This window comes from Ips typographus, linkage group LG1 (assembly GCF_016097725.1).
Source record: "Ips typographus isolate SLU linkage group LG1, UJ_Ityp_2.0, whole genome shotgun sequence".
NCBI classification, from domain to species: Eukaryota; Metazoa; Arthropoda; class Insecta; order Coleoptera; family Curculionidae; genus Ips; species Ips typographus.
In genome coordinates this window covers 5,056,961-5,069,316 of record NC_138422.1, presented here as the reverse complement: position 1 = coordinate 5,069,316, position 12,356 = coordinate 5,056,961, and the positions used below count along the sequence as shown (strand labels likewise).

The 12,356-nt window shown below is 30.9% G+C and overlaps 1 protein-coding gene across 5 annotated transcripts in view; it reads left to right on the top strand.

Moving 5' to 3' along the window:
* Positions 1 to 12,356, top strand: part of LOC145740461 (transducin beta-like protein 2) — a 64,473-nt gene that overhangs the window by 28,787 nt on the left and 23,330 nt on the right. For all 5 annotated transcript variants that reach the window (XM_081996050.1, XM_081996047.1, XM_081996048.1 and 2 more), the window contains exons 2-3: positions 7,862 to 8,008; positions 8,695 to 8,799. In XM_081996050.1, coding sequence (XP_081852176.1) covers positions 7,862 to 8,008; positions 8,695 to 8,799 — 252 coding nt within the window. The remainder of the gene's footprint in view (positions 1 to 7,861; positions 8,009 to 8,694; positions 8,800 to 12,356) is intronic.

The window sequence follows — 12,356 nt, the reverse complement described above, 5'->3', positions numbered from 1 at the left end:
TTTTTCATTTTTCCGTTGATTTACTCTACTGTTAATCTAAAGTGGGTTCTTTACCCACTTAGTATTCTTTCGTAAAATTAAGTAGGTACTTGCAAAGTAGTTACGGATTTGACACAAGTCTTACCAGACTAGTGCTGTTACTTAAAAATTTATTGACAATATACGAAAGCCAATATAAATTTTTTATTTAATGATAATATATTTTTTTAACAATACTTTTTCTCTGGTGTGTCTAGTGTCGAGATAACGTCAGTACTGTCATTTAAACTGTCGTTATTAATTATTTTAATAATAATTTTTATTGCTATTAATACTAACAAGTGTATGTCCCATTTATTAAGGCCCAAATAAATGGTTTACTCGTAAATGCAGTAGTTTGACCCATCCGCGCAACTTCTAGCTTCTCCATGGAACTTTAACTGCTAAGGTGACCAGCAGAGTTACAATAAAATACTGTATTTGAATTGTAATTACTTTTGATGATAAAACGTTTAAATTTTATTGTTTCGTACCAGTTATCTTCTAAAACTTTTTATTAAAATCTAATTAACCCAGAACTTAATAATTAAAATATTAACTGTTTTCTTGAAATTATCCTTTTTCGATTACACGATAATTTGGGATGCGACAATAGTTTTGTTCAATCCAATTTTCAACTTCAGTCAATCTGCCTCAATCAATTGAGAATGGTATCAATCGATTCCTACAAATTCAATTAGATGCATCATAGTTTATTAACGTCAGCAAACCACTTAAAGAAAAAAATCTAGTAGTATGAGATCTGGAGACCTTGGTGGCCAGAGGTGGTTATCTGTGCTACAGATAAGTTTGATATTTGATTTTAAAACCCTTATACATTATCTAGTCTAGTTTGTGTTTATCTGATGTAATTTTAGTTTCTGCTATTACGTGGCGGCAAAAATCCCAGCTCAAACATATTATTTTTCAGGAAACTAGGTTTCTCCGAATTTTGGCTTCCAAAGCACACACGTTATAACAACTATTTTGTAATATTGAGATATCCAACTGTCATCTACTTCAATTACAAAATCAAATTTTCACTTGTTACCAAAGCTAATTGGTAGGAATCTCGGTAGGAATAGATTAGAGAAGTCCTGTCAAACTAGTTTTTTTTTTTTAAGTTTACGACATTTGAACGATAATAGGTCAAAGTAAAAAAGGTAATACCCTACTTTGATATGTTTGACTCAAAATATTTTTAGCATAAATACCGCTAAAAACACATACGAGGACCTCTTTGTCGATTTTTTTAGGGATTTGACAAAAAAAAAAATCAATTTATTAATAACAATGACTATAATTTTTTCATCTTTCCACCAATTTCACCTTGAATCAGCTGCCATATCCCTGTTAAACATTACCATTATTATGTAACCCTGGCCTAATGACATAACCCATAAACATACAATAAGAACTACACAATTAAAGGTGCAAATTTTTCATACGTTGAATTTTATAGAGTTTAATCATCATAAACGAGATTTATTAGCTTACTTTAAAATTAATTAATCCTAATTATCCGCAAGCTACAAAAAAGACCACAAGTATCTATTTATCATTAACATCACTAATCGATTATGTGTTTACAATTGTATCCATTGTAAAACCACACATCAGGAAGGACGTATTGTAATGTTTGCTTGTTTGCTAATTATGAATTTAATAAGTGTTTTATGGGTTTATGAATATAACATAAGCAGTTTTGTTGGATCCACTTTTTTGTGTTTTTTCTTTACCAGGAACATGCATTATGTATAAACTCATAAAATGATGCAGTTTCCAATCTTGGATTGTATTTCATCATCTTTATTACGGTTATATCCGACCATCTACATCCACGCATTTATGACTAAAGATCGATGTGGTGTAGCGGATTTAAGTACTTGTTTCATATGAGTCGTATTGGCGGTGACTTGTTATTGTAGTATATGGAATTTAGCCATAAAAGTTAGGTGTAGGTGGGAGTCAAATAATTTACTAAGTATGGTCAAAATCATAATGAAATGAAATGACGTAGTAATGTAACAGAAAACTAAATATTTAATTGTGATAAAGGAGCAAAAGTTATTATATTATCCGATTTTAGTTTGATTTTCGCTGTATTTTCGGCTAAGTTATGTTATTTAAAAAAGTACTTTTAAAAATGAGCCAACTGTTCAAAAGTAGTTAATAATTTTCAAATTAAGTACTCATTACATCTAAATTGCATTAGACAGATTTTATGCTACTTAAGTAATTGCTTACTCTTAAAAAGTCTTGTGTAGCAATAATAGTAAGCAATTTTTAAAAAATGATTGAACTAATAGTTCCGAATATGGGAAATCATGCTTCTTTGCTGGGAAAAGAAACCCTTTTAGAGTTAAAAAAGTGGTAGTATTCTCTTTAAGATTTTTTCGGAAATGACAACACATATTTCCCTTTTCTTTGTACTTGTTAACTAATATATGAGTCTTAAATGTAAATAATGTCAAAAGTTCAAATAGTTTCGAAGTTGTCCGATAAAATCCGCACTTTTTCCGAAAAAAAAGTTTTGGTTTTGATGGGTTTATTTCAAGAGATAATCAAAAACAAAATACGCATTTTTATTTGCTACTTATTGCCGTTCTTAAAATGATACCGTTATATTTAACGCTTCGATTTTTGGAAACCATCATTAAGTTTATTTTTCTTAAATACAGTTCTCTCACCTTAAATGCTAGTCTAAATGAAATTTTTATTCTAAGTTTAATAATATGTGTAATTTGTTAGTTATGCAAAATGTTAGGTTTGGGTTGAACTGGTTTACAATAGACCTAACCTAACCTAACCTAACCTAACCGCAAAAATATTGAACGTATACAGGATGTCCAAAAACATTTAAATTTAAAACTAACGCTCTGTTAGTTGTGACCGCGTTTACCCTGTTTTAAGTGGATGCAAACCTAGTCTACTGGGTGCAGTGAGTCATTCTAAATTTTCGGAAATTTTCGTAAAAACAGTTTCCAACATGTTCGACTTGTATGTAAAATTTTCAAAATTCATTAACACGGTTATTCTTTGGGTTTTAGAGACCGTGAAAAACGCAGAATGTTCGTCTTGAACTGCTGTTTCACCGACCTTTCACCACTAAGTCTCAACACGAAAATTGCCATTTTTTTATAAAACACAGATCACTTGGGTAATCTTTAAAGTTTTCAAACGATTATCGCCGCGATTATTTAATAGGTGTGATAAAATGGAAAGAATTATTGGTTTGAAAGTTCGACCAGTAATGGTCTCGTAAAAGGCGGAAAAAGTCTACAGTCACGCCACTCACGACTACTTGAGCACTTAAATACAGTAAAAGCAAAAATTACAAAAATCAACACGTAAAATCACGTGCCTCGATGAGTGTTTTAAGTTAATTTCCGAGACATTTAAAATCACAAAGCGATTGACCTAGGTCAGTATATGTGGTAAAAAATAGATCACACGTTCTCACGTACTCAGAAAAGGACATTTAATTCGTGTCAAAAAACACATTAATCTAGAAAACAATATAGATTTAGTCAAGTTGTTTGTCAGTTAACAAGGTAAAAATAAAAAAGTAACTGAACCACAAACAAGATTCAAATAAAATGAATGGATTTAAGTTAACCAATAAGCACTTAATATGCATTGCATCACTAAAAAGAAAAAGCACTACAGCATTTCTCGGTAGTAAAAGCAACAGGGACAGGTGAAATTTCATTCTCCTTTCAATTCAATCGAAATTAGCATAGTTCCAGTAGCGGTATCAAACACCGACGATTTACGTAAAGCGGCTCGTTTAACCATTCCGTTTATGGGGAAAAAAATGATTGTATTGTCGGACTGGAAGTTTCACTTTAGCAACCACTACCGTTTTGCCTGGCAAACCGGGTCTATGACCTGAAGAAAATGCATATTTCCGAACGTATTTCAGTATGCACAATTGATTTTTTCTAGGAAAACTTTAAATCGATTTAATGCCATTGTTGCCTTGCGTTTTGATTAAGAAAGTTTGCAACAAGAATGAGAAGTATACTAGGCAACATCGCCGACCAAAATTAGGTTTTTAGTTCGAAAGAGAATGGAATGAATTCCGAAAATGTTTTACGTCTTTTAGTAGTAGCCATATAAAAACCTGTAACTGAAATTACTTCTTTAACCGATTTGATACAACATATTTCACGTATTTTTGAGTTTTCTTAAAATCTTGTATATTCTTTCTTTCTCTTAACTTTTGCAGATATCATCTCAAATTTTTTCTCTTGTTCATGAACACTCATTATCAAAATTGGAGTAATTAGCTAAATTATAACAAATTTATTTTAAAAACAGCACAGTGCAAAGAGTGCAGAGTAGAAAAAGGGAATTGTTTTTTAACTCTTCTCTGTAACACTAACAGAAACGGTACTTCAGTTAGCCTAAAACGTTTTTCTACACGTAAATTTGGTATAATTTTGATAGAAAAATGAAAAAGCAAAAATGCTAAAAACAATAATAACTCACTAATTGACTATGATGGTCAAGTTGACAATCATTTATTCTGAATCATTTCACAGTCTAAATTTTTCAAATAAGTAACCAAATAATAAACTAACTTACTCTAATTGTGAACAGGAACTAAGGTAAAATTATAAAAATAGGAATGTTCCATTTGAAAAACTTGACTTTCTGCCTTTGTTTGAATTGACTTAATGGCTAATTTTTGACCACTCCGTATCATTATTTCCGATGGTTTTCCGCACTAGAACAAATTTTATTTTAACACTACCAAACACCGAAACCAAGAACAAACTGGTTTCTGATATATTTAAATTAAAATTGTGACTGAAACTGTCAAATTTCACATAAAATAATAAATATATAAGAAACCGATACATAGTATCTTTTTTGCTGCCACTTTTTTCTAGATTTATGAACATTTTCGAGATTGCCATTATAAGCCTGATTTTGACAGAACTGACTGTGAAAATGGCAATATAAAATTCATATATTTATCTTTGCCTGAATGATACTTTATCAATAATACTTAAGGCTCTTAAGAGGTTAGTAATTAAGGCATACCAAAAAAATTTCTTGAAAAATTTCAATATTATTAAATAATTGATATAAAACATTTCCACGTACGTTTTTTTGTTCAAATGCTGGAAATTACTTGTATACAGGATAGTATTTGTAACTAGAAACAACAAAAAATCTGGAGAGCTCAAGTAAAAAAGTGTCATGTCAACAAGTAGCAAGATATGAAAGAGAAAAACCTAATTTAGAAATATTACAGGATGTTCCAACGTAAACTGCTACTTTACGGATAAAAACGTTATACTTTAATACCAAAAAAAATGAATAAAAAGCAAAAATGTTTTGCAAAAGTTTGAAAGAATAATTTTGTTAAGTCAAATTTTGGATTAGTAAGTTGGAAAATGGTTGAAAAGAGAATATTCAAACTTCCAAAGCATATCTCTAAGTTTGAATCAAACTTGTTAGTCAGTAATTCAATTTTTACTCTGGAAAAGCTGAAACTGATGTAAAAGACAAATTCTGACTGCACAAGAACAAAGAAAAGAAATTTTGAGTTTGCAAATTAGAAATTTTGGAGCTAAAAGTAGAAAGCATGAAAATGATGTGATACCTAATATTTAAACATTGAAAGAAGCCTTTATTATCGTTAAATTTTGAATTAGGTGTTAATCTATTCTATTTTTATGCTGAATTGAATCACCATCATCTAATGATTCGAAATTGACAACTGGTGAACAAAAGTCATTGAATGCTTAACACACCCGTCCTACTTAGCTTCATGCTGTTTTGTCATCTATTTTAGGCTAAAATCTTCCCACATTGACTTTTTCGTGTTTATGCGTAACGAACAACAGTGAATCCACACCTTTTGTGGGTATGAAGGTTATCGACGTATCCATTATGGCACGCAAGCAAATAATATTTTACTTAAATGAATTATTATCTTTAATGGTGCTGATGGCATACTCTTATCCATAATATACGCGACGGTAATACATCATTAATTTCATTCATTCATTTTTCTTTGTAACAATATTTAAATGTCACATTACGCACATTCGCTTTTACATGTTCTTGCAAGGATTGCATCATTATCAATTAGGTCGATGTTAAAGTAGAGATTATCAAGGGTGTATCTTTAAAACAATTATTTCAAAGATATTTATGAAATTTTCTGTTAAAGCAAATTGCAAAACCTGGATTTTGTTGCTTGAACAAAACAAACATTGTTGTTTTGATCTTCTCTCATTCTTTCTTTTCTGTCTTTGAAATTTTTCGTTGTATCCAGTAATTTTGGCAAAGTTTCACTTCTTTTCTTCTTTCTTTTAAAGTCATCCGCCTTTCAATTCTCTTTCTTTCATTCTTCTTCATCTTTTCTTTTTTCTTTGTGATTTTTCTTCGTTTAATCCAGTAGATTACAATTTATGGCGCAAACATAATATTCACTGATGAAGTTTTTCTTTTCTCCTGTCAATTCTTATTTTTCTCTTCTTCACGTCAATTTTAAATGGAAGGCCCTGTATTTCATTTTTACAATAGGAAAATAACGATTTTAAATATAAAACTGACAGAATATCAATTTCTTCTGCCTCAGAATATACTATTTTAGGTTAGGTTAAGTTAGGTTTCAATAGAACAGTTTAAGTTTGAGTTTAAATCTAGGTATTATAACTAATATTTTTATTGATTTTTGTTTTCAATTGTTACGAAAAAAACGTTATATTTTTCGAAAGTTTCTTACATAAGCTCAATAATATAATTTCAAAATCAGAAAAAAAACTTCCGAAAAAATAAAATTTAGGGTATTCTATTCAAAATAATCAAATCTTGAGTCAACAAATAGACAAGTGACCGATTGACATTAGATTCTGGCGATTTAGGATTATTATAATATTACAATTTAACTATTTTTTTCTTTCATTGCTGTCAGATCAGAATTAACGGAGTTAGTTATGAGTAAAATATAAACAACCATCCTGTACGTCTTGTACTGATACGCTGATATTGAGGAAATTGAATTAAGGGTACTTCCAGGGGTAATTTGAGTAAACTCATTTACGAACAAAAGCTCTTTTTAAAATTGATGATTTTATTAACCCAGGTTATCAATATTACCTTTTTCTGTCAGAATAAGTTATTTAGCCTACACAAGAGACTAAACAAAATTCATTTAGGGGCGATGTTTTGCTGACATGCTGACACATTTAAAAATTACACAAAACATGTGTTTAAGTCTGAATAACATTCTCCGAATAACTCTACGTACAAGTGATAAAAAAATTCCACTACCCAAAATTTTAATTTTGTACGTAATCACCGAAGGTTACATAACTACGCAGCAAAATTGCCTCGAACAAAAATAAATGCTCGTCCTTGATGTTCCACTATCAAAACCCTTATTATTCAAACTGATAATAGACTTAAATGCTATAACTTAAGCCGTACTTCAATTCGTAGTACTACTACAAACATTAATTCGCGTTCCGTAAATAAACCACTTACATAAAGCTTCGTAGTAAAGCATAGGTCTGCACGTTTTTCGCGTTGTTATGATAGTAATCATTGTTATTTATTGATAAGCGATTTTTGGGCAGTGTTATACTTGAAATAGTTGGGAAATACGAGAGACAGATATTGTGTTGTAGTTTGCAATAGTAGATTATTTATGAAGTGGGTTGTACTACCCCTCGAACTTTGCGCTGTAAATAGTACTCGATAGTTAAAAGACGTAAATACCAATATTTCAAGTGTACAATTAATATAGATTGCCGAAAGTTTTGACTGAATTGATTGAGTTGTTATGACTGGAAATTTAATTTCCTGTTTTTTTTTTCAGATGATAAGCTGGACAAAGCTAAAAACTTTCCCGCTGACGCTTCTGGTAAACATCGCAAAAAAGAGTCGACCGGCCCGGTGAAAGGCCTTTCTAAGAAGAAACTCAGCGATAGGGAAAGTCGTAGAACTGCAAGGGCAAACGAGAAAGGTTAGTAACATTATACAGGATGTGTCACATTGAGAGGCGTTGATCGATATGCAAAAAAGTATACTTACATACTGAACTACCTAATCTCTCGACAGAAATCAAACACTTTCCACCTGAGTATGTAATATACTATTGCACAAAATCATTCAAATAGTGTACTGTTTTGCACGATTTTATAAAAAGTAATTTTTGATGTAGAAAACTCCAAGACTTTAGAAAATGTATTTATCAGTGGTATAACATTAAAAACCTAAAAAACTGCATTTCTTAGAGAGAGAGCAAAAGTTGCTAGTGCGACAAACGGTTTTGGAGATATTTACAAAAAAACTATAGTAATTGTCTCCCCTGTGTCTCGAAGATTTCTCATTAAGAGGGTTATGGAACTTTTTCTGTTATTTTTGGATGTACTACCTCTTTTTACAGTTTCTGACACGAATTCAGAGACACCCACTAGATCTCCAAAACGATGCGAATTTACGTCAAAAATCCACCATTCAAAGTTTGTACAAGTACTTAGTAAACACCCAGAAAAAGTTATTTTATTTGAAATAACAATTTGTGAAAGTTCCACCTTGAAAATATATTACTTCGATTAGACTTTGTTTTTTCATTTTGGATATTGATCGACGTCGTGTGACACTCTGTATAATTGAATAATTTAATTCACCTTTATTTTCTTCATGCAGGATTTAACCATCCTTGGCTGTTTGCCACTTTGAAAGGTCATAGCGGTCGGGTTCTCGACATGGATTTCTCTGCCAATGGAAAATATCTAGTTTCTTGTGCAGATGGTAAGTTTGACAGTTTAAGTAAAAATAATAACACTTAAATAAAATGAAAGCAAAATAAAATAAGTTAACTTAAATATCAGGCTGTTATTGAAATTGAGCACAATTTGGCAACGCAAACACGTTTCCCTGTAGTATAACGTGATTCATCGTAATGCGATTGAACCGTTTAGGAGGCTCGTTGTCCTTTCACCAATTAGCGTTAACTTTTACGTCATTTCGTCGGGCGCGTTGTTGACAGATCAGGCGCCGTTAACCTAAAATGTGGGTCAACAAGATAACCTTTCGATTGTTATGATTTTTGGCTTTATGTTCCATGCTGCCAGCTGGTTTAGAATTGCGTCTTTGTACCGGCTAAAACGATTCAAACGGAAATATTTATTTAAATCATACGTGAGACACTTTTGGTATTATTTTTGATGTTTGTAGATTGCACACTAAAAATAGCTACTTACGTTTTTAAACACTTTGCATTTCAATGATAAGGAATAATTGAAAAATAGGTCGTAATAACGTAATCTGTTTTGAATTTTGCCAGAAATGCGTTTTAGTGTGTTTTTTCTCAACGCCCTGTATCTCTAACACGTCTTTTATTTTTCCTCCTATATTTAATGAACAAAAAAAAAAAAGGTTTGAAAGGTCATGACAGGGGAAAATGCACTGTAACTTTGGTACATTTTAGCACAGTGCATTTGGTAGCTCAAAAGATGGACACGGTGGATTTGATTGGAAATTACAGGGTAAAAAGTCTCACTTTTTTATAAATTACTCGGGCACAAAATAGTAGTTTTCCTAACAAGTGTGCAAAGTAATCTTGTACGCACGATGGCTTGATATGCATGAACGACGCGAAACACAAGAGTTCGAAACAATATTTGTACTACAAGTGTGCGCGAATGATAACATTCCCGCACTATTTTTGTTCTCAAAATATAGGCTTTTCCGCACTAGGGTGGGAAAATTATACAAAAAAAGTAGATTAGAGGTAATTCATCACATCAGTAACCAACCCTTTTATGGTAATCAAGTTTGTAGGTTTTAATCAAGTTTTATTTTTGTACTTAATATTTGTGCTGTTATATTTCAGTTACATACATAATATGAATATGTATCAAAGAACAATATTGTTAAATTCACTATTATTAAAAATTTATTTTTCAATTTTAACTTATCATTTATTTTCAATTATTGGAAAACGCTCGTAAAAAAATTATGTTCCTATGACCTGCGGAAAGTGCTTTTCCCGCAATCGACTAATGCTCAACCTCTCTCGTTTGATGGTGCGCGTGCGTAAAATTCAACTTGGTTGGTGCGGAAATCGTGCGCAATCAATGAAAATCCGCCCAACTTTTTTGCAGTATCACCCTAGATTATTAAATAAAATGATTATCTTTTAAATTCTGCTAAAGCATTTTGGCTGTTTATCCAAAATGTTGAAAATTATCCATGATCTTGAAAATGATAGAATTTTTGCTTAACCCTCTTAAGGCATACTTAACTGACTAAACCAGTTATTACAAAATCTTAAAAAATATAATGTCAGCTGAGAATTTGACATTTCGCAGATATGTTAAATGAGTCTAGTAAAATGACGTCTGATGTTTAAATTTTTTATCTTTAAGATAACGGAGATACAGTATTAGTAAAAAATACCTGTTTCAAGGTGAACATTTTGAACATAGGAACAAGTTCTAAAGTGTCTTAAAGCACACTAATGTCCGTTTCTAAGTGATTTCCTAAGTTGGGTTTAAGAACAACTTAGTAGTGTTGTTTAGACTGTAATATTTTGCACCTAATCTATCATAAGGCTCAGATACAAGTGTGAAATACGATCCAAACTTCTTCGCAATCGAATTTTCAATTCTGCCAATATTATTAGAAACAATCCTCAAGCAACTCAGCGTACCACTCGACAGATTAACAAGCGTGCTGTAGCTTGTATTGAAGTTGGTGGTGGTATTTTCGAAAATATTCTAAATTAGTTTAGTTTTGTTGTTTAGACCACAATTATTTGTTTGTATTGCTTTTAAAATGAAAAACAGTCACAAAAAACTTAAGGATCGATTATTAGCAACGGTTAAGAATCGGATTAAACAATATGGGTTTATTTATCTTATTTTAACCTCCTGAACGCATTTCCAAAATATTTCCCTTTCCTCCCTAAACACATTATATTGTATTTGGGTAAAGCTTAGAATATCTAATATTTTGACGCATTTTGAACATAACTCAAATTACCTTTTTTGACGTTTGCTGTTTTTCTATTACTTGTAATAAAGTTTTTTTAACTAAATTTCGTCCTGTTATTAGTCAATTATTCAACGTTTAGCAACGATTTAATTTTTTTTTATTCACTTGATGTTTAAAACATTTTTCTGAATGACATTGGAAAATAAGCTTATTTTAACCTTATTTTCCCATTTCTAGTTTGACGCCTGACATACCTTATCCAATCGGTCTCGCCTCAAATATCAGGGGATCCTTAATTTAGATTAATGAGGATGTTTAAACATTTTGTTTATTCAAGAACATATTTACCTAATTAACCCACTTTTAACTTTTTGGTGTCTTGGACGATATGACGTTATTTTACCTTCATTGATAGTGGTTCAACCACAGTCTTTAACGCGTTTTGCAATTTGGTTTCAATTAGCGCTTTATTTGTAATTTATTAGGCTCAATTAACTAAAGGGTGGGAGGTGACGAAAACGTATGTGTGTGCATATTATCCTTAAGTTATTAATTTAGAACTCAACTTGTACATATGTCACTAAAAAATAATTTGATAATCCAGACAAATTAAGTTTTTGACTCTACAGTGAACTCAAAACCATTACCTACAAAATAGTACAAAACTGTCTTTTATTATACAAAGTTGAAACAAACTTGAAGTTGGTAGTTTCAAATTGGTTTACAGTATATTGTGAGGGAGAACGTGTCGTCATTGATTGTTTATATTTTACTAGCTAACTCTGTTTTGATCTGACGGCATTCTTACTTTAAATTAAAAAGTTGCAGTATTTTTCCTGAATCACCAGATACTGTTGTCAAAAATAAGAAATATATGTTAGAAAGATTTAAAATTACGAATAGGAATCGACATTTCCTACATTAAAAAATTCGCAAAATATTCATGTGTATTGAAATTAGAGAAAAATGACTTGCACACTCCCATCTCTCGTTTTTCATATATTATTTGAAATTTTATATTTAAGGTACATACAACAAAAATTTTCCAGTTTAGTTCCTTTTTATAAATCACTTTTGTTTTTAGTTGTCAATCCTTAATTTTTATAGTCTCAGAATCATTGCTGTCATTTTTCGATTTTTGAAGAAAATCCATCGTAGTTTGTCCAATATTAAGTTTTTGTGATATTTTCAATAAAAAAAAAATTCAAAATTGGCTTGAACATTGTTACAGCGTTTCGGTTTTGAGATGCCATCATCAACTCTTTTTTTCTAATAGACGCCATATTCTTTTAAACATCACAAAACGATGCAACCTGCTAATTAATTTATATCTATTTTTGAGATAAAAAACACAAATTTTTTTTTGCTTG